Source organism: Penicillium canescens, assembly GCF_028828765.1.
Source record: "Penicillium canescens strain IBT 15451 chromosome Unknown utg000006l_segment0_segment0, whole genome shotgun sequence".
NCBI lineage: Eukaryota > Fungi > Ascomycota > Eurotiomycetes > Eurotiales > Aspergillaceae > Penicillium > Penicillium canescens.
This window is the reverse complement of record NW_026703968.1, coordinates 3,647,385-3,673,938: the sequence shown is the minus strand read 5'-3', so window position 1 is coordinate 3,673,938 and position 26,554 is coordinate 3,647,385. Positions and strand designations below refer to the sequence as shown.

Below are 26,554 nucleotides of genomic sequence, written 5' to 3'. Positions count from 1 at the left end.
GTCCTGACGTTTGCCGCCTCATTTAGTTCCGGCTTGCGCCCAGTGAGAATTTGGCAATTCCACAGTGGAGAACGCCACAGCCTGCACTGCACCCGACACTAGTGCCAAGGTACTTGTGTTTCTAAAGTAAACAAGGCGTCCTCTTCATACGAGGCCTGCGCTGTGCAGATAGCCCGAACCGGATAATCCTTGTTTCGCATTCGCAAGATAAGACCCTCTTCGCGGCGGGGACCATCCAATCTCCCACGCTGATCACCGTACTGCAGACCAAGGCGATGCCATTGCTATACCCAGTTTATACGGAGAATGCCGACTGCCGTGGCCCCGCAATGCCAATTCGTCCTTTCCTGACAGATGCAGGTCCTCCATCTGTTTATTCATAATACAGACCATCCCTACTGCATCAGGAAAGTGTATCACCTGCCGCTACCCGCCGTATACGGAGTTCTGTAGCCTGGACACGCGCGGAGAACCAGCCACGACGTCCCAGTTCCGAATTAGCAAGCGGAGTCGTAATCACATCCACACCGTTGTCAATGCTTCAAGAACCGGAGACACTAAATTCAAGGGGGAGAATGGTGGGCTTCTCTGTGTGTGGTGTACTGCCGAGTATAGCTTCAACCATCAGGCCCAATTAGGTCTAGACTTGCATGATTCAAGGAAATGAACTGTTGTGGACATGGCTACCACGGCATAACCATCAGGCCAATGCCCTTGCGCCCCTTACAATGCAAGGTTCTTGAACGGGGCTAGGGGATTTGGAGATTTGGAGATCTAATCTTTTTTGGAGGCGTTGTTTCCCTTCTAAAGAAAGCCGTTTCCATATGCTCTTCATGTTGGCTTGTCTTCTCTAAACCGCCATGGGTCTCGCAGAGTATATCCTGTCACTGGTGACAGTGGCGAATGTCGTTCTGGGTCTGATTGCTTATGTTGCTCTTAAGTTTGGCTATCAGATTATTTACTATCGTTTCTTCCACCAGCTCTCTAAATTTCCTGGTCCTTTCTGGGGTTCTGTGACTCGGCTCTGGATCGCATGGCATAATCTGCATGAAACAGAAGTACAGACTGTTTATGAATTGACGAAGGAACATGGTTAGTCTTGATTTATTAAATTGAGTCTTGAGGTCTCGAGATTGATGTTCCCCAGGTCCTGTTGTTCGCATTACCCCGACATTGCTGCTGGTCAGCGATTATCGAAAGCTCCCGGAAGTCTACCACCGCAATGCAGACAAGACCGGTCATTACATCACTGGAAGTTTTGGAGAAAATGAATCTCTGTTCAACATGAGGTCTCACAGCACCCATGCAGTGTTCAGAAAACATGTAGCTGGACCGGTACGACATAATGCATGTGCAGCAATACCCGAACTATAAAACTGACAACATGCAGTACTCCTTCACCAACGTCAAGAAAATGGAACCCTTGCTCGACATGCGTATTCAAGAATGGACCAACAAACTCAGCGAAAAGTTCGTCAAAACCGGCGAAGCCTTCGACTTCTCCTGGTGGGCAGTGTAAGCAGTACCAGCACCAATTCAACAACACCCACGAAAACCCCACTAACGAACCAAATAGCTACATGGCCTACGACATAATCAGCGAAATCGGCTTCGGCGAGCCCTTCGGCTTCATAGAAAAAGGCGAAGACATCGGCGGCCTAATCCAAGGCTTCCACGACGGCCTCCCAGCCTTCGGTCTCCTAGCCCGTCTGCACCCCTTCACATCATGGATAAAAACAACCTTCCTAAAGAAATACCTCGTCGCCAAGCCAGAAGACAACAGCGGAATTGGGGTCCTAATGCGCTTCCGCGACCGCCTCATCGACCAACGCATCAAAGACATCGAAAGCGGCAAGAAAATCGACCGCACAGATCTCCTCCAAACCTTCCTCGAAGCCGAAACGGAAGAAGGCAAACCCCTCGACCTGGAATACATCCGCGCAGAAGTCCTACTCGTCCTCCTCGCCGGCGCAGACACAACCGGAACAGCTTTCCAGGCATTGATGACGTTCCTAATGGCGAACCCGGACGCGTACGAGCGCATGATGGCTGAAATTGATAATGCGACAAGGAAGGGGCTGATCTCGGACATGCCGCAGTACAGTGAGGTTTTGGAGCATTTACCGTTTTATGTCGGTTGTGTTAAGGAGACTATGCGGCTTTGTCCTTCTGCGCCGAATATTTTCCCGCGGTATGTTCCTGAGCCTGGGATTGAACTTTATGGGCAGTTTGCGCCGGCTGGTACGGAAATTACTTGTAATCCTTTTCTTGTGCAGCGGGATCCGAAGCTTTATGGGGATGATGCTGAGGAGTTCCGGCCTGAGAGGTGGTTGGATGTTGAGAAGGCGAAGTTGTTTAATAAGTATAACTTTGCGTTTGGGTATGGGTCGCGGGTTTGTTTGGGGAAGGATATTGCTATGATGGAGTTGTTTAAGGGTCCCTTGCTGGTGAGTTTGCGTTTTTGATGTTTGATTTACGTTGGGATGGTTGCTAATCTATTTTTTTTTAGTTCTTTCGTCAGTATAAGCCCGAGGCTGTGCCCGGTAAACCCGAGGCTAAGTTCATTGTCAAGGGCGGTGTTGGGTACTGGAGGGATGTGTGGCTCACTATTTCGAAGAGGCCACAAGCCAAGGCCGAGTGAGCGTTTCTTTTGGTGATGGATTGGAAAGGAATACTTCTTGTTAATATTGAGTTTGAGTTGCCACTGTACTATAGGAGCGGGCAATAAATACCTCGGGATCAAGGTGTGAGATATGCAATACTTTGTTTATAGACATGAGAAGAGACGGAAGTATTGAAATTATGTTATGGCGTCGAAGACTGACATATTTGACCGGAAGTATGTAAAGAGAATTGCACATATAACTAAGAGCATGCAACCAATCCGAAAAAATAGAAAGTCAATGAAGAAAATCTTTTTTGATAGCCCTCCCGCCCGTATATGGCGAGACATGAAACACGATACCGATATTAGATATGGTGCTTCAAATGCTTATGGAGACTCAGGATTTTTCCCCATGACGGCATCCTAGAGAACATGTTAGTGCTAAATTATCAAGAGAGGAACATGAAGTTTCTTACCCTAGCCTCGTGATACAGAGGAGTGATACCGGTCCAGTGAACGAACTGGTGAACACCCTGTCCTACAAGAACCTCAAGTCCGGGGATGGTGCTCCAGCCAGCATCGGATGCAAGCTGCATCAGCGCAGTGACGGCAGGCTTGTAGGCCATCTCGAGGAGAACACGGGGGTCGTTGGACCCGGGAGTCTTGCCAATGAGGGCACCATCGACCTCCTGGGTGCGCTCGAACATATGGCAGAGCGTCTCCCGCACTGTAGGATCAATGGGACGGTCGGCGGGGATGGTGCCGATGGCAACACGGGGCACGCTGTCCAGCTGGCTATGATTGTCTATAACGCGGATGTTGTAGCTGGTGGGGAATGTCGAGACCATACCCTCAAGCTTGCTGGCGCTGCGACCCACGACGTAGATTGGGGAGAAGCCCATGTGGTGCAGAGCGAAGATGGCAGCACGGGCAGTACCACCGCCGCCAACGACTACGGCACTCTCATCGCCTGCTGAGCCGTAGATGCCTGCGTTGCGCATGCATTGGACCATGCCCTGCCAGTCGGTGTTGTAGCCGACCAGACGAGGAGGCTTGTCACCGTTGGCAACAGGGACGATGGTGTTGACCGCGCCGATGATCTCGGCCTCCTGGGCGACTTCGTCGAGCAGGGGCATGATGTCCAGCTTGAGAGGGATGGTCACGGAGGCACCGCCGAAGTCGGAGGCGCCGATGAAGTCCTTGACGTCCTCAACATTCGTGGTCTCCAAGCGGCTGTACTCGTGGGGCAGACCCATGGTGCCGAAGAGGGCGTTGTGGAGAGCGGGCGATCGGGAGGCAGAGACAGGGGAGCCGAAGATGGCGAACTTCTTGGCCTTGATCTCACCCATCAGGGAGAGACCACGGCGAATCTCGGTTGCGGAGAGCTGACCGGGTGCGGCCTTGAAGGGGAGGCTGGAGTGCGACACCGGGGTCATGAAGCCGTTCAGAATGCGGCTGAGCTGGCCCTTGTCACCCATGTTGATAGCGATCAGTGGGGTTTCATGGGCTTCCTCGGCCCAGGTCTTGAACTTCCGCAAAGCGGTGTTGTCGTCCAGGCTGTTGGCGACACCAACGAGCTTGATCACATCACCGTACTCGAGAGCACGGTTGTAGGACTGCATCCAGGACATGTTGGCCCAAGAGAGTTCTCCCTTAGGATCGTGGTGCGAGGCGATGATCTTCGAGTGACCCTTCATCTCAGTAACAGCACGGAGCATCTCGTCTGGGAAGGCAATCTCAAGGTCCACAAATTCGGATCCAGAACGGAATGCCAGGCGGTAGAGCTGCATCGCGGCATCGTGAGCATCATCAGGGAAGCGACCTCCTTGGCTCTTGGTGCGGATGGTGAAGATGAGAGGGAGAGTGGTACGGCGGCGTAGGAAAGACATCTGTTCGGCAACGTAGTCAACCGAGGGGATGTCGCCTTCTGATGACGGGTCCTTCAACAAGTCAACCCGCAATTCCACAGCATCAGATCCGACGCAAGCTTCTGTGATGATATCAGCGGCTGGGCGGAGATCGGGAAGGGTCAATGAGACGAAGAAGCTGTGCTTCTTCTTCTTAATTTGACCGAGGCTGTCAGTCTGGCCAGTCACCACCCGCATGAAGCGCGCGAAGTCTTCCGAGGCAAGAGCGAGCTCAGCAGAGCTCGAGTGCTGGCTGAAGTATTGAATGTTGCTGCACTCCTGGAACCAAGGCTTGCGGCGAAGCCACACCCCCATCATGTCCTCGACGTAGGCAGGGCGAGTCTTGTCGATCTGAAGGAAGTCCATGACCAGCTTGATATCACGCATGATGAGGAGAACATTTCCCTTGTTCTTGTGGTAGTCAGCAAGCATCTTGCGTGCCTCTGGGATCTCGACGACACCACCACCACAGGCAAAGACGTAGCCAGTGGGACGGTCCTTCATGGCACGCTGAAGACATGCCAACTCAGCGTCGCGGAATCCTTGCCAGCCGCGAGTCTTAATTATTTCAGGAATAGTGGTTCCCTCGGCGGTCTCAAGCTCGGTGTCGAGGTCAATGAATTGACGGCCAAGGACCTTGCCCACCCAGTTGCCAGCGGTGGTTTTTCCAGCGCCACGCATGCCGATGATAAAGACAGTAGCGTTGGTCCGCTCCTCTTGACTTGAGGCAGCAAGCTCATCTTCCTTGAGCTCCTTGCCGTCAAGCTTAACGCCGAACAGTTGCTTCAGGGTGTCCCACCAGCCGGGCCAGGTCTTGCCAACACATTCCTTCTCCAGAATGAGAGTAGGCTGGGGAGCCACGAGAGAAAGCACACTGAAACTGAACGCGACACGGTGGTCATCGTAGCAGTAAACGCCACCAGAAGGCTGGCGAAGGGTAGACCGGTCGATACCGTCGATCTCAAGACCGTCATCATGCTCACGGCAGACAACTCCGAACTTGGCCAGTTCGTCCTTCATGGCCTTTATACGGTTGCATTCCTTGACACGCTGGTTGGCAATACCGTAAATGCGGGTTGTGTGGTTTGAGCCCTGGCCCCGAGCAACGGCCGCGAGAACAGAGGCAGTGAGGAATGCATCGGTCATGGGCTCCATATCAACATTGGGCAATGGCTGGAGGACACCGTCAGCAGGTCCAGTGACAGTAGTGGAAGTGTCAGACTGGGTGACTGAGCAGCCCATGGGTCTGAGAACGTCGACTGCAAAGCGAGCATCGCCCTGGAGGGACTTGGAGCCAATGTTGGGAACGGTGCAGGTGGTGCCAGTAACAGCGGCGATGGCTAAAGGATAGGTTGCAGAGCTTGCATCGCTCTCCACAACATACTCGGGAGGGTTCACGTAGCGAGCCTGGGGAATGTGGTAGGTGTGCTCCTCAGTGGTAGACTTCTTGATGTCAATACCGAAGGATCGCATCATGGCAGTGGTCATATCAATGTAAGGCTGCGAGATGGGCTTGCCACCAACGAGCTTCAAGGTGACTGGCTCCTTGGCGTAAGGAGCACACATGAGAAGCGAAGAGACGTACTGAGAGGAAACCTTGGCGGCCAAGTTGATCTTGCCTCCGGCGAAACCTCCGGAAGCGGCAATTTTAAGAGGGAGACTGCCCTTGCTCTCCATATACTCGACGTCGGCACCGTTAGCGGTGAGAGCGTCGACGAGGTCGCCAATGGGGCGTTGCTTCATACGGTTGTTGCCGGTCAGGACACTTGAGTCGACGGTGCTGGGGGTAGCGAGAGTTGCCACAGTAGTGAGGAATCTGGAGGCAGTTCCAGCGTTGCCCAGGTACAAGGGCGAAGGGCTCGCAACGATGTTGCCGCCCTTGCCGTTGACAACAAGAACCTCACCTTCCTCCTCCCAGGAGAAAGTAGCTGCGCCAAGGCGCTCCAAGGCATTCAACATGACCTCAGTGTCGTCGGAGTGCAGAAGGTTCTTAATGCGACAGGTTCCAGAGCCAAGCGCAGCAAGCACAAGGGCTCGGTTGGAGATACTTTTGGATCCAGGGGGTGCGCAGGTGACATTAAGAGCCTGGGCCACTCCTGGGTGAACCTCAACGCTGGGGGCAAGGACGACGCCGATGTCCGCGTTGGAAACAACGCTGGCCTTGGGCTCATGAGTACGGCCAATGGCCGACAGGAGAACAACCTTCTTCTTGGGGCCATCATTCTTCTTATCCAGTGCCATGTTGAACAGCAATTGGTCCACAGAGCAGTGCTTACCGGCGGTCAGCTTACGAACCCGGGCATCCTTCATGGAAGTAGGCAAGCCGTAAGCGGAAATGCATTTGACGACACGAGCAACGGCAACGCCCTTCAGGATGCCCAGGTGGCGTGCAAGCTCTGCCTCCTTCACCATACCGATGGCGACACACTCGCCGTGAAGAATTTGGGGGTCAGGATTGCCTCAATGGCATGTCCAATGGAGTGACCCCAGTTGAGAAGGTTGCGAAGACCTCCCTCGCGCTCATCAGCAGACACAACATAAGCTTTGTGGCGAGCAGATGCCAGGATTCTGGCCTTCAAGATGTCGCGAATTCCATCGAAGCGACCCTGACCAGGCTTTGCTTCGCTGCGCGCAGCACCAAGGATTAGGTCTGCGTTGTCCTCGAGGGCCGTGAATTCTTCCTCGCTGGAGATGGCAGCGGTCTTGATAACCTCGGCCATACCGTTGATGAACTCCCGGACGGGGAGCGTCTCAAGGAATTCAAGATCAATATAAATTCTCGACGGTTGCCAGATGGAGCCAATAAGGTTCTTGCCGAGAGGCGTATCAATGGCAGTCTTTCCTCCAATTGAGGAGTCCACCATGGCGAGGAGGGTGGTGGGGACCTGCACATACTGAACACCGCGCATGTAGGTTGCCGCAACAAATCCAGTCAGATCACCAATCACACCACCGCCCAATGCGATGACCACCGTATCTCTCCCACATGGTGGGTTTTGGCTCAGCATCCAATCTTCAATGTCGGCTTTTGTCTGCCGGGACTTGGAGCTCTCGCCGGGCGAGGCATGGTAGACGAGTAGTCGCGGGGCAGGAGAGATAGATGCGGTGGCAGCCTCGAAGGTCTTTTGGAAGGTAGGGGTATAGATCGACCCGAGGTTGGTATCGGTGATGAGGACGTAGGTGGTGGAGGGCAAGGCACTGATCAGGTCCTTCGCGACGTAATTGCGCCACAGGCCGAAATCAGCAACAATGCTCTCCCGGCCCAGGATACTGATCTTGGTGGGTTCAGTCATAGTGATAGAGAGATCGTGGCAGAGGATTGATTATGATCTGCTCATCTCATTCTGGGTGGTGTTAGTACCCTTGACTCATAGTTTATTTAATTTTAGGTTTCTCCGCCAAACTAGTGGCGTAGGGCAACAGAACAATGGCAATGAGACCCTCAAAAAGGCAGAGAACGAAAGACATACCTGGACCGACAGCGCAGACACAATGAATGAAGATGAGGTTAAAAAAGCAAATCGATCGTGAATTCCCCGCCGATCTCGCGGCTTTCTTGACCGCCCGGTGAGTCCGAACCCCTGAAATTGACGAACTACATCGACTAGTTTACTCCCCTGCCAATGTGATCTTTTACTGATTTGTGATTTGTGATTTGTGATTTTCTGATCTTCAAGTCTCCAGCAAAGAACGAACCCCTTTTTTCATTCCATTCCCCCTTGTCTCAATCCCTCAATCTCTCCCATCTCAGCCTGTAGATCGATCTACCTACTACTAGTAGTAGGTATCCTCAAATCTGCCGTGACTCATGGCTCCATCTTTACAGGCTCCACCTTCAGCTCCGAATCGTCCAGCTCCAATTTGATTGCCGAGTCCAGAAGTGCCTTTCGTGCCTCCAAGGGCTTCGATGTTTTGGCCCTGATTTTCGCCTTGGGAACGCCACTCGTAGGTCGTTTACGCACTCTAAGTCTCTTGGCAGGCGCCTTGGATCTCTTGACGACTGTGTTGTCAGTTCCGGTGTCTCCACTGCCGATCTGTGTGTGAGTGGTCTCAGGATGGGCGATCTCGGGATGGGCAGTTTCTGCATCAGCGGTCTTTGAACGAGCGATTTCCATTGGGGTCTCTCTGCTGCACTGATTCATAATCCCAGCACATCGACTGGCCAGCTCATCAAGTGCCTGGCTCTGAATAACACCGCCTCCCATGCGGCTCTGTATACTGGTCGACCAGTGCATTGATACCGGGTCTCTGGGCATCGCCGCCCTTCTCGGAATTACCAGATTGACTGACAGAGACTCGCAGACTCTGTTGAAAATACTCGCTTAGCTTGCCAGCAAATTGAAACAGCATATGGCGTGTGTCAATGTCGTTTCCGCTGGTGATCTGCCCGGGTAAAGTGACATTGTCAATCTTCGAAGCTGGGAGATTGTGTCCCAAGTTAAGCCGATCTGGGGAGTGGGCCAATGCTGTTGCTGGCTGGTGGTTTCCCGGCGCTGTGCTCTCGATGTACGGTTTGGAAAATGTTGTACCACGAGGATCACCACATACTTTGCGGCACCATCTTATAGGCATCGTGTTAGACACCCGAGGATTCCAGCGCTGACCATTGACATAGATTAACATTTTGAATGCGTGCAGAAAATCATAGGGCTCAAACACGATTGGAGACGTATCGAGATTGGTGCGGGGAAAGAAGTTCGGCAGAAGACGCATAAGCTGATATATCCCCCAAAGCTTAGCCGCTATCGGATTGTTCTGAGAGGGCAGCTCTGGAGCTGTCATAACATCTTCGTGGAATGTTACCTGTCGCCAGGCGTCTTTGAATCTCAAGTTATAGCCAATCGTAGGTTCTGCAATCTTGAGGACATCCTGATTGCGTAGAAGTTCCAGCATTTCTCGGTGCGTCTCGAAGCCTAGGGCACCCCCAATGTATATGCTATTTTGGCCTAGCATTCTGCAGTACCTGTGGTCGTAAAGAATTTCGGGCTCAAAACAGAATTGCTTTAGATTCAGTGACATAATGGAATCAAGCAGCGGAGGTACCAAAGTAGGTTTCTCGAGCGCAACCAAAGTAGATAGAACGATATCCCAAAAGATTGATCTTGATGAACAAAGGCCCTAGGGGCGTTCTGAAAGATGTGAAGATGGGTGAAGTGAGATACTGAGTCGAGGGGGCCAAAGTGAGTTAAGTATATGTGTATTGTATTTGCTTGCATCTTCATGATGAGTCGTAGCAAATGTCTCTATGCGGGTAGTTGATATACTCATGGGTATGTAGGTTCCGTTCTTCTTTGGGCTGTGATGCGAAGCAAATCACTATCAAAGCTCTATGGGTTAACCCCTACAAACAGTGTACTTTGTTGGATTTTCTAGGTACATATATTAAGTCATGACCTCCCAAACCAATGTTAACATCATTCGCTTGGACCTTTCGATGCTATCTGGCTATGTATACATATATTTAGATGCAAAGCGGAACCCGCTGGCCTCGATCAGGTGTGAACTTCGAACTTGAGTCATGGAATAAATGGAATAACGTTATATGAATTTACCCTACACAGCATAGAACTCCAAGAAATTGAGGAACCCAATTGAAAAAAAAAACAAAATATTCTTCCGTTAGCAAGAAAGTTGATTGGTCAAAAATTTTGTATGTTTACACCTATGATCCGCACTGTATGGACAGCGAAAAAGAGTGTCGAGCATGTAGCGACTAGAAACCACAAAAAGTTTGCAACCGCTCAACTTGTGACATACAATGATAAGAATATTCAAGAGTCGATTGATAACCATCACTTGATTTCATGTTACATTCCCTTAACTCCATTTCTTTCCTAGGCCCTCATACCCAGAGCCCAACCATGTCAAAAAGATACCATCAGCATTGAAAACCAGCAAGAAGTATTCACAAAGAAAGACAAAGACGAGAGATCTGGAGTCTCATCTCACTTTCTAATACCGACCGTATCCACCACCACCGCGCTGACCACGATATCCGCCACCACGACCACCACCTCCACGGCCTCCGCGATAATCCTGCGAGCCATAGCCTTGTTGGTGTCCGTTATACTGACCACCTTGGTTGTACTGGTTCTGGCGGCCGTAGTAGTCACCAGGCTGTTGATAACCCTGCTGGGGCGGGTACTGATACGACATTCCACCACGGGGTGGAGGAGGGGGACCTCGTGAGTAGCCTCCGTAGTTTTGGCCAGGGGGGACCCATCCGGGTGGCCCACCAGGACCACCGGGTGGACCAGAGCTGAAGTTCGGGTCGAGATGGGCAGCAAAGGGGTTTGGGCGGTCACTTTGGTAGTTCATGCGGCCACCTCGTCCTCTGCCCTGGAACGGTGCGCCACCGAATGAGCGGCCTGAATTCTGGGCTCGGCCCTTGGTCGCTCTGATATCGTTTGAATCCAGCATCGGTGTTGGGGGCTTCACGCCGCGGAGAAGCATGGATTTGTGAACGTGAGAAGACTTCGGGATAGTGTATTGGACACTTGAGAAAAAGGTTAGTATATTTGAACGTTTATAATAAGATAGATAAGCCAAACTCACGTAAGAGAGCGATCATCATCAACTCCCGGCATGCCATATGCCTCCAGGGGAGAGTCTAGCGAGCTGTGAGGAATGTAGGTGTCGCTACGCTCAACGATACCAGCCAGACCACCACTCAACTCTTGCTTGATTGTGTATTTTGCAGGACCGGGCTTCTTGGAATAGAAGTTCGCAACGAGGTCTTGGTACAATGGATTTCGGTCAGATAGCAAAAGTACATCCGAACCGTGAGTATTGCGGCTTCTCTCATCTTCAGTAAGAAGAGGATAAACCTTCTCCATGGCTCCCAGAAGACGCTTTTCGTCAATGAAAGGAAGGAGAATAACACCTTGCCAGGCAAATTTCTTGCCGTTCAAGTCCAGAGGGAAATCCTCCGGGTAGAAGTCGATGATCTCACTGTTTGGATCGGACATGAGAGGATGGAAGACCTTTGGCAATGCGTGGTTAGACGAGGCAGGCAAGACTCCCATCAGCTGTTCAAATGGCCTGAATGGCTTGCCCTTCTCGAAGTTGATCTCCATGTCGGCGATATCAACAAAGTCCGCGGCGCTAGAGAACGAGTCTTAGCAAATTGTTCTTCCAAACCAAAACATACCTCAAAAAAGAAGGGAAGAGAGATGAAATACATACAACGGTGCGTAGTGATAAGGATAATACCACCCTTGGCTTGGACAGCCCTGGAAATAGTAGCGGAGAACCCAGGCCAAACCTTCGGCGTAGGCACGCGCAACCTTGTGACGGAACTCGATGTCTTTGGGATCGACGCCGAATTTTTGCTCATAGTATCGATCAGCGTAACCCGGTTCCCAGAGTTTGACTGTGTCTTCAGGCATTTCGTCACCATTAGGCTTGTTCTCGGGAACAGGGGCAACAGGTGGAGGAGAGTCTCTGCCCGGTGTTCCTGCCTCGGTATCCTGCTGTTCGGCTTCATCGGCCTTACGCTTTCCGAGGACTGAAGGAGAAGTTGGCTCCGCGGCGTTTGATGTTTCTTTGCTCTCAGTGGCTGGAGTCTCGCCTGCAGGTTCGTCCTGCGGACCCTTCATGAGCTTGCTCTTCAAAATAGCAGCAGCACTCTTGTTCTCCATGTTGGCACGGTATACAGCACCACGGTTGACTACCATGCTGTGTGTCAATTCGCGGGTCTCCTTGGCCAAGTGACCACGACCGGGAGTGATCAATTCCATGGGAGGAGCAGGCTCAGCACCACCGCCACGCGAGCGGTTTTGCGGTGAATCGTACTGGGGAGAGCTGCGTCTCCGTTTTTGAGCACGCTCTGCATTCCGAGCTGCATCTTGTTCCTTGCGTCGCTTCTCGTTTGCCTGCTTTCTTTCATCGGCTTGTCTGCGGCGCTGGAAGATAGCATCCTCTTGCTTGGCCAGTCCTTGCAAGATGAGTTGAGCATTTTTCATGTCAACACTTCCATCCTTTGTAAGATATCCAGACATAGGGCCGGCGACATTGTCACGCCAGATCGCGATAAGAGTATCGATACCGTTCTCACGAATGTCTAGACTGGGCAAGTGAGGAAGGAAATCGTTACCAACGAAGAAACACATGAATACCCAGTCATCCAGGGCACGCTCGAGGTCGAATGGGAATGACTGCTGAGGAACATGAAGCTCAACAGCAAGATATTCTCTGAGGACAGCAACATGGAGCCAAATGAATGGCTTAAGAGGAGCAGCATGTTGCTTCTCGTCGAATTCTCCACTCTTCTCCTTTGACTTGCCTAGACATTCCTCAGCCTTGTGTCCTGTCTGTCCGCATAGTCTACAGCCCCGAGGTCTTGAGTCCTGGGCGAACACATCCTCACGCAATACACGGAAGTAGGGTTCATGGGTAGCAAGTCCCAGCATGATCAGATCGGCGTCCTATTGAGATTTTGGTTAGCGCTTGCATGGCATCATTTGACGGTTATCATAACTTACCAGACCATAGATAACATGGCGAGTATTGGGGTCGTGACCAGGCGAGGCGCGCTGTGATCGCACGAATTCCATGATCTTGTGCTCTCCTTCTCCAGGAACTGTGGCGTCCGAAATGATGATTTTCAACTGTCAAATGTCAGAATACGCATCGCTACCACGATAGGAAATATAAGGTCCAAACGTACATTTTCCCAGCCCGGGTCGGTGTTGAGTTTGTAGGCAATCCAATATCGCAGCGAAGCAGCGAGGATGTCCATGAAGGGTGTTCCCGGTGTGATGACATTGCTATCCCACGTCTTCTGAACAACCTCCTCCTGGATCAATTGCTCTCCTGTCTTTGTCTGATGTTGCTTGGCAAGCATCTTTTGGAGCTCCTCCTTCTTGTCGTCATTCTCTTTAGCTTCTTGCGCCGAGCGGAATCGACGTGCGCGCTGCTGGTTCATCTTGGCTCTCGGTGCGACACCATCTGTTCGTGAGATTGTAGTTAGTTCAACGGCAATTTAACGATATGGGAATAAGGGCGGAGCCGCGCAAGCTCTATTGAGGCATCGACATACCAATAGCAATCATCAGAAGTTTCCTGGGGCGGACCATGTTGACCACGCGGTCGGTGTACTTGTAGATCTCCAGCATCATCTCCTGCTCGTTCGCTGGTGGGGGCTTTCCCTCCGGATGAGTACACGGATGTACAATACCGTTCATATCCAGGTAAAGATTATCCTGCTCCTCGCCATTGGGGTTGGGACCGGTGATATCGATCGGGATCTCTTCTCCATCCACTTCTTGGGCTTGCTCCTCAATCACCGGCGAAATGATCTTTGGATACTTGTTGGAGAGCCATCGGAAAAGCGCGGGGACACCCATGATGGCGATGCGACAGCTGCGCGGTCAGGGTATCGCTGCGTCGCAATCGGTTCACGGCGAGCAGCTGCAGGCGCGAGTCGCGATCTCTCTAGTGCGGCTTGAGACAGAATAGTCCCAAAGTTTTCACTTCTGAGCCCTTCTACTTCCACCGGGGCAGAAGTAAAGATAAAAGCAGAGTGCAACCGCAGTAAAAATCGCGGTGCAGCGTGTAAGTGATGAAAGCAAAGCTTGGCCGACGAAAAGATAAATTCCGGGCGGTCGGCGATTCTGCTCGGCCCAAGATCGGCCTTAGCCAGCCCCCTTCAGTAGGACAGAAGACAGCTTTCTCTACTAACTCCCTCGACTTCCTCCTCTTGATCTCCCTTCGATGACTATCTACTCATACGCCCTCTGTCGGCGATGACCATGATATTGCAAATCAGCTGCGATGTTCCGAATCCTTGAGTCGCAAGCTCCGGCCAAACAAACGGCTACGGACACAATTGACGTGTTAAGCAGTAGACTACAAAGTGCTACATTGCTTGAAGATAGACGGGCAGCAATTCAAGGACTCAGAAGCTTTGCAAAGCTTTATCCTGCTTCGGTGGCCTCTGGTGGTCTGCGATCACTGATCAGCAGTCTACGCAATGACAGCGAGGATGTTGACACCATCAAGGTGGTCCTTGAGACCCTTTTGATGCTATTTACGCCTGATGAATCCAGTGTAGGCAACTCACACTCGAACAATTATGCCCACCGAGTTACTGACAGCTATTTTTAGCCTGAAGCGTCGGATGAAATCGCCCTGTGGCTGGCAGATGAATTCACTCAGGTATGCAAAGCCACCCCGGCCATTGCATTATGAGCTAACACGGCCAAAGCGACAAGATAATATTACTACCCTACTCGACCTTCTCGAAGCCCGAGAGTTCTACTCCCGCCTGTATTCTCTCCAGTTGATGTCACACATTTGCAGCGCACGACCTGAACGAACACAAGAATGCATTTTCACAGCGCCATTGGGTATTTCCAAGCTCGTCAGTACGCTCGCAGATGCGAGAGAGCCGGTCCGCAACGGTATGCCGTGGTCGATGTCTGAAATTACTCGGGATTGAGATGGTTGAAGCTGACCATTTGTTTTCTCCATTCTATAGAGGCACTTGTCCTGCTTATCGCCCTGACCCCCGCATCGGAGGAATTGCAGAAGCTTGTGGCTTTCGAGAATGCGTTCGAGATACTCTTTTCTCTCATCGAAGCAGAGGGTGCATTGAGTCTTGGAACTGAAGTCGTTGAAGATTGCCTTTCCTTGCTGGCTCACCTGCTGAGATTTAATGTCTCAAACCAATCGTTTTTCCGTGAGACGGGCTCTATAAAAAGAGTGACAGCACTTCTTCATGAATGCCAACAGGAGCCAGAGGGCGACGAGCCCGTCCCTCAAATGACTCAGCTCCACCGAGATAAGAACGTCTGGGGTCTCCTGGCCATCATTCAGCTGTTTTTGATTCGTGGTGGCATGAGCACACCCATCAATCAGACTGCATTTTGGCAGAATGGTGTGACAGAACAAGTACTCAGTATAGCATTTGGCCAAAGATTCAGTGTCAACGTCACATCAAAGGCATTGGCAACTTGTGCTGATCTTATTCGCGGTAACTCGCCATTGCAAGAAAGATTCGGTGACATCGAAGTCCTATGGGGCTCTTACACCCGTGACGATCAGGTCGCCAATGGTGATGCACATGAACCACTGCGCATCAACGTCATCGAAGCTTTCCTAAAGCTCAGCCTTGAGCCTGCCCCCAACAGCCTTTTGGATGCACGGCTAGCTGCTTGTGAATGTATGAAGGCATTCTTTGCCCATCATTCTGGAATTCGCATGCATGTTCTCAGGCGAGCAATCGAAGGACATACTAGTGGCCAGGACAAGATCCCAAACATCCTCTCTGTGCTGCTCACTGCGCCGGAATCGCGAGGAAATGCCGATCCATACCAAGTGTGGATGGCATCTGTTTTGATGTTCCACCTGATCTTTGACGACGGAAAGGCGAAGGCACTAGCTATGAGTGTTACCGAGGGCGATGCTGACAGTGGCGAAGAAGTTGTCACCAGTGTTCAGTCTGTGGTCGGGAACCTAATTACTGGTTTGCAACGCGGCGATGATGAAAGAATCACAGTTGGCTACCTGATGTTGCTCTGTGGTTGGCTTTTCGAAGACCCGGATGTCGTCAACGATCTCCTTGGAGAGGGCAGCAGTATCCAAACCCTGTTGCAGGAGATCAAACACCAGCGGGTCCCCAGTAAATTGGTACCTGGTCTTTGCACTGTCCTATTGGGTGTCATCTATGAGTTCTCTACTAAAGACTCTCCCATCCCTCGCATCACGCTTCACAAGTTGCTTGTTGAGCAACTCGGGAGAGAACAATACATCGACAAGATCACGAGGCTTCGAGAATGTGAATTGGTCCGCGACTTTGAAGTGCTACCACAAACCTCAGGTGGTCAGCTTGAGGGTGGATTACCTGAGGTATTCTTTGATCGCTCTTTCATTGAGTTCCTCAAGGATAACTTCAGCCGTTTGCTTCGGGCTATTGATCGTGAACCAGGATTTGAGATTTCTGTCGTTGCCAACGGCGTCGAGAAGGGTGTCTCACGTGAGCTTGTGGATTCTTTGCGCGCAGAGCTCGAAGATCGGACCCAAACCCTCCAAAAGCTGGAGTCTGATCTTGTCAGCATCCAACGAAAGCTTGATCAAGAACATCAGGATCACCGAAAAACCAAGGAATCCGGCGCTATCGAGTTGACGAGGGCCCAGCAGGCCCAACAATCGCTACAATACAGTCATGCACAGGAGTTGTCGCACCAATTGTCAAGGCTAGAAGAGCAGCACAAGCATGCCCAAAATGATTTATTGAAGCAACACGGTGACCAGCTCCGCGCGATCGACCGTCAACTCAAGGAGGTTTCTGCTGAGTCCGAAAGAAAGAGTCACCACGCCAAAGAAGTGAGAGAGCATCATGAGCGCGAAGTTGCTGGTCTGCAGAAAACCATTCGTGGCTTGGAGGTAGAGCTCTCTCGAATCCAGGAACAACATATGGCAGAGGTTGCCAATTTCAAGAACAGAGCCCAAGAGTTGGAAAATGTCATCACCCAGTCCAGGGAGTCATACAAGGCACAGGGTGCCGATCTTGAAAAGAAAATTCAAGACTTGGAAGACACAAACAGATCTCATTATGGACAGGTTGCGGATCTTAACAAAAAGATCCAAGAGTTGGAAAGCACTATCAGCCAGTCGGAGGAAGCCCACGGTAGCCAGGTAACCGAACTCGAAAAGCACTTTGAAAACCTCGAAATCTTGAAGAAAAGTCACGGCGACCACGTGACGGATCTCCAGAAGAAGATCCAAGATCTGGAAAACAACAAGAAATCTTCTGATAGCCAAGTTGCCGATCTCCAGAAGCAGATCCAGGATCTAGAGAGTACCAAGAAATCTCATGGTAGTCAAGTCGCCGACCTTGAGAAGAAGATCCAGAATCTGGAGAGCACTAAGAAATCTCACGATGACCAAGTTTCCGACTTCAAGAAGAAGATCCAAGATCTGGAAAGTACCAAGAAATCTCACGAAAAAGAAGTCACCGAACTCAAGAACAAGATCCAGCACTTAGAGAGCACCAACAAATCTTCCGATGGAGAAGTGACTGGCCTCAATAAGAAGATCCAGGATCTGGAAAGCATCAAAAAGTCTCACGATAAGGAAGTCACCGACCTTAAAAACAAGCTCCAAGAGTTAGAAAGCACGAAGGGGACCCACGACGGTCAGGTCACCGATCTCGAAAAGAAGATCCAGGACCTAGAAAGCGCCAGAAAATCTGCTGAAGGTCAAGTTGCCGATCTCGAAAAGAAGATCCAGGGCCTAGAAAACACCAAGGGTACCCAAGGTGGACAGGTCATCGATCTAGAGAAGAAGATCCAGAGCCTGGAGACTTTATTGGCAGCATCCAAGAAGGAACACGAGAAGGAAGTTAATGACTATAAGAAAAAGCTTGAATCCTTGGAGTCGGATCTTTCCACTGCCAGAAAAGACCACGAGAACTCGGCTACTGGTCATAGTGACACGGTTGGGATTCTAGAGTCAAACCTCGCTACAGCCCAAAAGGAGCATGAGACTGAGATCGCTGCTTTGAAGAAAACAGTCGCATCCCTTGAGTCAGATCTTGCCAAGTCCCAGAAGTCCAGCAAGGACCTTCAAACAGCCCAAGAAGACACCTCAACTAAAACCTCTGCGCTGGAAACTCGGGCCAAAGAAGCTGAAGACAAGGCCAAGGAGGCCGAGTCTCAGGCTCGCAGTGCTGCTGACGCTCTCAAGGCAGTCCAGGCTCAGCTTGAAAAGGCAAGGGCGGAAGCGAAAGAGAAAGAGGAGTCTCGTCAAACCGCCCAATCTGAACTGGAAGACCTTCTAATTGTCTTCGGAGACCTAGAGGCAAAGAGAACCCAAGACAAGGTACGTTTAATGAATAAAATTTGTGGAACAAAACCACTAACAATACACAGAACCGACTCAAGGAGCTTGGAGAAGAAGTCTCAGAGGCTGAGGACGATGACGAGGACGAGGACGAAGAGGACGATGAGTGATAGAGGAATGTCTACTGAGTATATAGCTGCGCAATCGAGAGTAACTTCCTTCAGGGATGGCTGTATCACCATGGGAAATTATTATTCGAGTCATCTGTAAATTCTCCCATTGACTCATCTACTCCCTCGTATACTTCACCAATATGCCTTTTAGGGAAGGCGGTAAACAAGGAGGGGAGGGCATAAGGGCGCGCACTGGCAAAAAATCAATGGCGGGGTGAGTCACTTTTTTGGATAATCTTCACTCTACATCTTCGGGAAAATCGCAAACCATCCCACCATGTCGATCGATTTTCCTGCCGAGGAGGAGCTCGTCCTCAACCGGTGGAGAGAGATCAATGCCTTCCAACGGCAGGTCGAACTCTCCAAGGGCCGTGAACCTTATACCTTCTTCGATGGTCCTCCCTTCGCAACCGGTCTGCCTCACTATGGCCACCTTCTCGCCTCTACTATCAAGGATATCATTCCCAGATACTGGGCTATGAAGGGTCATTACGTCGAGCGACGATTTGGCTGGGATACCCACGGTGTCCCTATCGAATATGAGATCGATAAGAAGCTCGGCATGTCCGGTCTGGAGGCAGTTCAGAAGATCGGAATCGAGAAGTACAACGAGGAATGCAGAGCAATTGTTATGAAATTTGCCTCTGAATGGCGTCAGGTAAAGTCCCAGAATGGATTCACAAATTGCCTTTCCCAGCATTAGAATTAACACTCGAAATAGACCATTGAACGTCTGGGTCGTTGGATCGACTTTGACAATGACTACAAGGTACCATCTATATGGCCGGCCGTTGGTGTAACTTGCTAATTGTCTTTAACTTAGACTATGAACCCCTCCTTCATGGAATCCGTCTGGTGGGTTTTCAAGGAGCTCTTCGATAAGGGCCTTGTCTACCGTGGCTACCGTGTCATGCCATACTCCACTGCTCTCAACACCCCTCTGAGCAACTTCGAAGCGCAACAAAACTACAAGGATGTGCAGGACCCCGCCATTGTCGTAACTTTCCCTCTTCTGGATGACCCTGAGACTTGTCTGCTTGCATGGACCACCACTCCATGGACTCTCCCCTCCCACACTGGACTGTGTGTTAACCCCACTTACGAGTACGTCAAGATCTACGATGAGGCTACAAAGAAGAACTATATTCTGCTGGAAGGCTTGCTCAGAACGATCTACAAGGACCCTAAAAAGGCAAAGTTCAAGATTGTCGACCGCTTCAAGGGCTCTGACATGAAGGGATGGAAGTACCACCCTCTCTTCGATTACTTCTACGAGGAGTTTAAGGACTTTGGTTTCCGAGTCCTGAATGATGAATATGTCACCAATGAGGACGGTACCGGAATCGTACACCAAGCTCCATCTTTCGGTGAGGATGATTACCGGGTTGCTCAGGAGCACGGTGTGACCGACGAGAAGCGCCAAGCGCCAAACCCTCTCGATGCCCAGGGTTGCTTTACACCTGAAGTCAGAGACTTCGTGGGTCAAGGCGTGAAAGCCGCGGATAAGGGAATTATCAAGCATCTGAAGGCCAACGGCCGCGTTCTTGTTGACAGCCAAATCACTCACTCGTACCCGTTCTGCTGGAGAAGTGATACACCCCTTATCTATCGGGCCGTCCCCTCGTGGTTTGTTCGCATTGGTCCTATCATTCCTGACATGCTCAAGGGAATCTCAGAGTCTCACTGGACTCCCTCTTTCGTCAAGGACCGGAGATTTGCGAGCTGGATTCAAAATGCACACGATTGGAACATTTCACGTAGCCGTTTCTGGGGTACGCCTCTGCCTCTCTGGGTGTCGGAGGATTACAAAGAAGTGGTTGCCATTGGTAGCATTGAGCAGTTGAAGGAACTCAGTGGATACACTGGTGAAATCACCGACCTTCATCGTGATAAGGTCGATCACATTTTGATTCCGAGCAAGGAAGGAAGAGGTATGCTCAAGCGTGTCGAGGAGGTTTTCGACTGTTGGTTCGAGTCCGGTAGCATGCCCTACGCTTCTCAGCACTATCCCTTTGAGAACAAGGAACAGTTCGAGAATGGTTTCCCTGGCGACTTCGTTGCTGAAGGATTAGATCAAACTCGAGGCTGGTTCTACACTCTCACTGTTCTTGGTACTCATCTGTTCGGCAAGCTTCCTTTCAAGAACTGTGTGGTTAATGGAATCGTCCTTGCTGAGGATGGTAAGAAGATGTCGAAGAGACTTAAGAATTATCCGGATCCTACTCTGATTATGGACCGTTATGGCTCTGATGCGCTTCGTCTCTACTTGATCAACTCTCCGGTCGTCCGTGCCGAGCCTCTTCGTTTCAAGGAGTCTGGTGTCAAGGAGATCGTTGGAAAGGTGTTGCTTCCCTTGTGGAACAGCTACAAGTTCTTCGAAGGCCAGGTGGCTCTCTTAAAGAAGACCTCCCGCATCGACTTCATGTTTGATCCTAAGTTGGAGGCCACCAATACCAATGTCATGGATCGTTGGATTCTCGCCAGCTGTCAAAGTCTTTTGATCTTCGTCAACCAGGAGATGGCTGGTTACCGTCTGTACACTGTTGTGCCCCGTCTTCTCGAGCTGATCGAGAACACTACAAACTGGTACATCCGTTTCAACCGCAAGCGTCTCAAGGGTGAGAACGGTGTTGATGATACTTTGCACGCCCTCAACACTCTTTTCGAGGTCGTCTACACCCTGATCAGAGGACTTGCTCCTTTCACTCCCTTCATCACCGACAACATCTACCAGCGTCTTCTTCCTCACATCCCCGAGGCGCTCCGCGCTGAGGACAGCCGCTGTGTCCACTTCCTTCCATTCCCCGAGGTCCGCCAGGAGCTTTTCGATGAGGTTGTTGAGCGTAGAGTTTCCCGTATGCAGAAGGTTATCGACCTTGGCCGCATCTCTCGTGAGCGTCGGGCTATTGGTCTGAAGACCCCTCTGAAGACCCTTGTCGTCATCAACAAGGACCCGGAGTATCTGGAAGATGTTAAGTCGCTTGAGGGATACATTTTGGAGGAACTCAACGTTCTCGAGCTTGTTCTGTCCTCCGACGAGGCCAAGTACAACGTCGAGTACAGTGTCAACGCCGACTGGCCCACTCTGGGTAAGAAGCTCAAGAAGGACGTTCAGAAGGTTAAGAAGGCCTTGCCTTCGCTCTCTAGTGATGATGTGAAGGGCTACCTTGCCAACAAGAAGATCCTGGTCGACGGTATTGAGCTCGTCGAGGGTGACCTCGTTGTGAAGCGTGGAATCAAGGAGGATGACGGCTCAAAGGGCATGGAGACCAACACTGATGCTGACGTGTTGACCATCCTTGATATCAACCTGTACCCTGAACTGGCTCACCAGGGTCTGGGTCGTGAGATCATCAACCGTGTCCAGCGTCTTCGCAAGAAGGCCGGTTTGCTTCCCACCGATGATGTGAAGATGGAGTACACCGTCCTTTCGGATCCCGACAGCATTGGTCTCGGCGAGGCTTTCAAGTCCCAGGCTCAGGCTATAGAGAAGGTTCTGCGCCGTCCAGTTGAGCAGAGTGCCTTCGCCGACGGTAAGGTTCCGAGCGCGGATACCGAAGGCACCATCTCGCAAGAAGAACAGGAAGTCCAGAATGCCACATTCTTGTTGCGTCTTCTCAAGCTCTAGAGCACCAAGCTTGGTCTATGTCGAAATTACCAAAAGAGCATATGCAGATAGAAGTCTACAGTTTACATTTCCCTTTTCACTGCTTTACGAATGAAAATATACTCATGAGATTTCAAATTCTTCCTATAAATATAAAACTCGCATCCAATGCATTAGTAGTGAAATTCAGGATAGTATAATTTATAAGGCCTGCTCATATGCGCCAGTGGAACCGAAATCATAAAACCCTTAAACGCTTTATTGTACATAATATCGAGACCTTCCGCTTAGCCCTTTTTGGAGGCCGCCTGTAGAAGATGGTCAGCAAGTTGGCACTCACAATGCTTGATCAAATCACTTACCAGATAGCAGTTCTTCAGTCTCATAAACTCTTTGGCGCACATATCTTTGTGCACTGAGTTGTAATCCGTGACGACACACTTGCCGTATGCCGCAACCTGTCTCAGTTAGATCTGCAATACAAAAAGGTCGGCCACGGGATACAAACCTCTGCGGAACATTGAGCAGAAGCTTTGGCAATCTTCTCCACGGGACGAGTCTTTGCAGGCATCTTGTGTGTATTGATGGCGCTTGAGCTTGGAATGAAGTGAAGGAGAATCCAGGAATGTTACCTAATACGTATATGAGCACGTGACCGCGCCGCATGTTTCTGTCGCGACCAACCAAAACAACTCGGCCAAGACTCAGATTAATGACTCTATTTCTTTTCTTGCGCATTTGCTGATCGCAGACAAGCTCTGCTTGCGCATGTCTTTTCTCTGCATATCCCGTTTTCGCGATGATTTATTTGGTACGCCTCTATGACCCAGATGCGACAAGCGCGCCTTAAGATCGCGAATTTCGATGCCTCCGATATCCTCTCAGCGCCGAGCCGTGACCGAAGAGAACTCGTCTCTTTCAGACGAAGGTAGGATTTGATGCAACACCTATTACCCGTGACGTGAACCTAATAGCGTCCACTTAGATGTCGGCTTTCTCTACCAGGTTATCTCTGACGCAGAGAAGAAGCCCTCGGTCGACCTACTCCCTTTCCGCGCGCTTTTTGAAGCATACGATGAAGCCATTGAGGAACATGGCAAGAAATATGGCGTCGATGCAGACCCAGGCCATGTCTGCTTGCGCTTCCTGTTCAAGATGGGAAACAAAGACGTGCCCGGGAAGACCCTTTACGACAAATTCGAGAATTTGCTTCAACAGATGAACATCGCGATTCAGTTCAATTTCAGTGATGGCGATGATTCCACAGATGGCTACGGCAATTATACGGTGGATAATATTCCCAGCGAGTCTCCCATTACGAACGGTGTACCACTACCTACTCCGAAACGACGCGCCTCGTTCAATACCACAGTTGACATTGGCGAGGATGTTACACAAAGGAGTTTCATCAATCGTCCAAGCTCTCGCTCGTCAATGTCGCGACTTGAAGTTGGCAAGCCCGAGTTTCAGAAGCCCAAACTGTCACCTACGCCCAATGTCCATTCCGGCCTTAATAAGTCGCCAGATCGGACACAACTGATTAGCCAGTTCTTGGATGTTGGTCGTCGGTTGTTAAGTAGATTCGACGGGATCGAAAACAAAGACCCAGTCAAGGAAGAAGCCCCGTTAACCAATGGATTAACCAACGGGGTGGTGGCAAGGTCAGCAGTCGCTCGCGATCGTTCAAAGAGATTAGCTGAAGCTTCACGTTCACGTTTAAGTTCATATCAACAACGCGCTCCCTCGCCTGATTCATCAGCCACTGAGTCCGAGGATGCGCAGTCAATTCTATCCGAAGGCCCAGAACACGATTCATTCGAAAAGGAAGAGGCTCCGCCGGAATATATTTACCGTCCACAACTCTCAGATCTACTTCGGGACGCATCAACTTTCAATATGTACCGACAACGGTCGATTTGCCGTCGAATCTTGACATTATGGTTGAAAAAGGCCTTCCAGGCAAGACAAACGCGTCAAGCTAGAGAAACAATCGCAATCAATTATGACCGAGGTCTTCTTACCCGACAAGCTTTTGAACCATGGCTGGGAATCATTCAAGATAAACGTCACTCGGCTCAAACGGAACGGTTTTTCAAACACCTTGAAGAGCGTGCCAGCCGTGCGCGCGATCTATATTTGATGACGAAAGCGTTCAGTCACTGGGCTCAATTTACCTCGGATGAAGTAGCTCGTACTTCTGCTGCCAGAAGACATGTCCTTGGAGTCAAGTATTTTAACGCATGGCGTGAGATCACTGCAGTCAACGAGTTGAAAGCCCAACGCTTTGCCTTGCGGAGGCCTTTCAACACATGGCGGAAGAAACTCCAGGATCTGAAGGCGGCAGAGGCCCAAGCTGTTGCTTCTCGGCAAGCAAAGATGCAAAAAGCGTCATTCTGGCACTGGTGGTGGTGTTTCTGCGATCGCCGTGTTCTGGAATTATCCGACTATCGACTAAAAAGACGGTCACTTCTTGCTTGGCTTCGAAATTTCCGAACCAATCGAGAGCGTGTCCACGAAATAGACCTACACAACAGACGGTCATCTCTTATGTATGTCCTCCAGATATGGTCTCATCACTCAAAGACCATTGCTTTTGCAGAGCAGGAGGTTCAAAATTCTCGACGTCAGCATGCCCTTAAAGACACGTTCGATGAATGGAGAATTCAGTCTCGGCTGGCCCCAGCTGCTTCTCGTGTATCAGAGATGGTTGATACTAGGATTGTGCGAAATGCTCTCTCACAGTGGATGACAAAGGCTCAAATGACGAAACAAGCTGAAGAAATGGACCGTATTCGTGTTCAGCATAATGCATGGACGTCTTGGAACGACACGCTTCGTTGCTTGGCCCTCCGTGCTCGAATCGATGAGCGGCTCAAGATGGAAGCCATGTACAAGTGGATTCTGCTGGAGAGGTTCGAGCTGATGCGGAGAATACGCGAGCAACGCATCAAGCGGGAAGTGTTTTCTCGATTTGTAACAAATACCCGAGGCACATACACTCGCTTGCTGTTCCATGCAGAAGTTCATGAAGATCACCGTACTGAAGACTTGGTGCGGTCCAAACTCGCCATTTGGCGGGATCAAGTGCAGCTTCAGCGCGAGCGAGAGTATGTGGCATCTGAGTTCTATGCTCCGCGGCTGGCAGCCGAGTCTCTTGCAATTTGGCAATCCAAGCATAAACAGGTGCTCAAGATGGAAGGATGGGCTAATGATGCCCGATACTACTTCTTGGTGAAGAGGACAATGAAGCAATGGCATCAGGCCAAGGTGGATTCCGGCAAACGAAGGCGACAAGAGTCGTACGCAAAAGTTCGACGGAAAATCAAAGTCAATCTCGCCTCCAAGGCGTTGGCTGTCTGGGCCTCAAGAACGCGGAACATCCTTGAGATGGAGCAACAGGCCAGTGATGTTGATCGTGACAAGTTGCTGACGGATACATCTGAGATATTTGTCCAATGGCATGAGAAGACCACCAAGAGGATACAGGACGTCCAGGATGCCGACGATTCTTATTTCAGACAAGTTGCCTTCGGCCAGCTAATGCAAATGTACGAAACCTTCGTCATTCGCCGTGAGATGGAAGATCAAGCAGACAATGTCCTCCGATTGCATGTCCTGAAACAGTCGGCTGCTTCCCTTCGCAAGATGAGTCTTCGCATCTTCCAGATCAGCAGTACCACCGAGACTGCCGAAGCTATGCGTGAAAGAAATCTCAGAAAGCATTCCAGAAACATGTTCCGTAACTGGGTGGACAACGCCAGAATGAAGCTAGAGGCTCGAGACTCTGCTGGTCCGCCTATGACTCCCGGTCCAACCCTGACACCTGCACGAGTCTCAAATTTCGGGCAAGTAGATGACGCTGGCTCAGCGCTATTCGACCCCTGGTATCAAGACGAAGCCGAAACACCCTTCAAACTCAGCGACTTTACGAACACCTCCCAGGAGCCGGTCTCCGCCACTCCCCTCGCAACCCCGAGTTTCACTACATCACCTTCTAAACGAGCCGCGCGAGCGCGAGCACTGGCACAGATGTCCACCACCCCCGCCACCCCCTTACGCACCCCTTTCGCAAGTCGGCTCCTTCGCGCCGGTACCACAACAGGCCAAATCGCATCCTCCATCCGGCCACGCACTGGTCGGCGAACCTCCGTAGGAACCAGCGTCCGCTTCGTGGACGAGGAACCTCCTGAGTCTCCGACAGATGGTCGCCGATCAGCGAATCGACGACCTTGACGTTCTCGATTGGCATATGAACTTTTTCCAGCTGCTTCAACCTCCTGTACATCAGCGATGATTATAGCTTTCCTCTTCGTGTCTTGTTGATAGTTGTTTCATTCTATGCATCAACCGGCGCAACATATAGCGAGTTCAGGGATTTTGGGGTTTTGGTATACAATGTACTTTGACATGAATGAACGTGACTTTAACGTTAATTGTATGAGCTTGAAAATTGCAGCTATAAAACCCCGTAGACTTC

The 26,554-nt window shown here is 50.8% G+C and overlaps 9 protein-coding genes across 9 annotated transcripts; 4 read left to right on the top strand and 5 right to left on the bottom strand.

The window, feature by feature from the left end:
* Positions 1 to 860: 860 nt before the first annotated feature.
* Positions 861 to 2,641, top strand: N7446_010215 (cytochrome P450; the record flags this gene model as incomplete). The annotated part of the gene is made up of 5 exons (XM_058518959.1): positions 861 to 1,092; positions 1,148 to 1,335; positions 1,391 to 1,515; positions 1,577 to 2,447; positions 2,510 to 2,641. 5 exons carry the CDS (start codon positions 861 to 863, stop codon positions 2,639 to 2,641), a joined length of 1,548 nt encoding a protein of 515 aa, XP_058369747.1.
* On the bottom strand, positions 2,642 to 7,805 carry N7446_010214 (pentafunctional protein ARO1; the record flags this gene model as incomplete). The annotated part of the gene is given in 3 exon segments (XM_058518958.1): positions 2,642 to 3,028; positions 3,082 to 6,915; positions 6,927 to 7,805. 3 exon segments carry the CDS (start codon positions 7,803 to 7,805, stop codon positions 2,993 to 2,995), a joined length of 4,749 nt encoding a protein of 1,582 aa, XP_058369746.1. The 3' UTR covers positions 2,642 to 2,992.
* A 513-nt stretch (positions 7,806 to 8,318) lies between these two features.
* Positions 8,319 to 8,627, bottom strand: N7446_010213 (uncharacterized protein; the record flags this gene model as incomplete). The annotated part of the gene is made up of 1 exon (XM_058518957.1): positions 8,319 to 8,627. One exon carries the CDS (start codon positions 8,625 to 8,627, stop codon positions 8,319 to 8,321), a length of 309 nt encoding a protein of 102 aa, XP_058369745.1.
* Positions 8,628 to 8,682: 55 nt separating this feature from the next.
* N7446_010212 (uncharacterized protein) lies at positions 8,683 to 9,465 on the bottom strand (the record flags this gene model as incomplete). Its single annotated transcript, XM_058518956.1, has 1 exon — positions 8,683 to 9,465. One exon carries the CDS (start codon positions 9,463 to 9,465, stop codon positions 8,683 to 8,685), a length of 783 nt encoding a protein of 260 aa, XP_058369744.1.
* Positions 9,466 to 10,464: 999 nt separating this feature from the next.
* rat1 (5'-3' exoribonculease Dhp1) lies at positions 10,465 to 13,859 on the bottom strand (the record flags this gene model as incomplete). The annotated part of the gene is made up of 6 exons (XM_058518955.1): positions 10,465 to 11,008; positions 11,068 to 11,616; positions 11,698 to 12,938; positions 12,996 to 13,121; positions 13,181 to 13,461; positions 13,553 to 13,859. 6 exons carry the CDS (start codon positions 13,857 to 13,859, stop codon positions 10,465 to 10,467), a joined length of 3,048 nt encoding a protein of 1,015 aa, XP_058369743.1.
* A 338-nt stretch (positions 13,860 to 14,197) lies between these two features.
* Positions 14,198 to 18,467, top strand: N7446_010210 (uncharacterized protein; the record flags this gene model as incomplete). Its single annotated transcript, XM_058518954.1, has 5 exons — positions 14,198 to 14,562; positions 14,620 to 14,670; positions 14,720 to 14,915; positions 14,993 to 18,336; positions 18,387 to 18,467. The coding sequence occupies exons 1-5, from the start codon at positions 14,287 to 14,289 to the stop codon at positions 18,465 to 18,467; spliced, it is 3,948 nt and encodes a 1,315-aa protein (XP_058369742.1). The 5' UTR covers positions 14,198 to 14,286.
* Positions 18,468 to 18,747: 280 nt separating this feature from the next.
* Positions 18,748 to 22,098, top strand: N7446_010209 (isoleucine--tRNA ligase ILS1; the record flags this gene model as incomplete). The annotated part of the gene is made up of 3 exons (XM_058518953.1): positions 18,748 to 19,128; positions 19,192 to 19,239; positions 19,294 to 22,098. 3 exons carry the CDS (start codon positions 18,748 to 18,750, stop codon positions 22,096 to 22,098), a joined length of 3,234 nt encoding a protein of 1,077 aa, XP_058369741.1.
* Positions 22,099 to 22,364: 266 nt separating this feature from the next.
* N7446_010208 (uncharacterized protein) lies at positions 22,365 to 22,648 on the bottom strand (the record flags this gene model as incomplete). Its single annotated transcript, XM_058518952.1, has 2 exons — positions 22,365 to 22,535; positions 22,586 to 22,648. 2 exons carry the CDS (start codon positions 22,646 to 22,648, stop codon positions 22,365 to 22,367), a joined length of 234 nt encoding a protein of 77 aa, XP_058369740.1.
* A 153-nt stretch (positions 22,649 to 22,801) lies between these two features.
* On the top strand, positions 22,802 to 26,460 carry N7446_010207 (Sfi1 family protein). Its single transcript, XM_058518951.1, has 2 exons — positions 22,802 to 23,005; positions 23,063 to 26,460. Exons 1-2 carry the CDS (start codon positions 22,942 to 22,944, stop codon positions 26,308 to 26,310), a joined length of 3,312 nt encoding a protein of 1,103 aa, XP_058369739.1. The 5' UTR covers positions 22,802 to 22,941; the 3' UTR covers positions 26,311 to 26,460.
* The last annotated feature ends 94 nt before the right edge of the window (positions 26,461 to 26,554 follow it).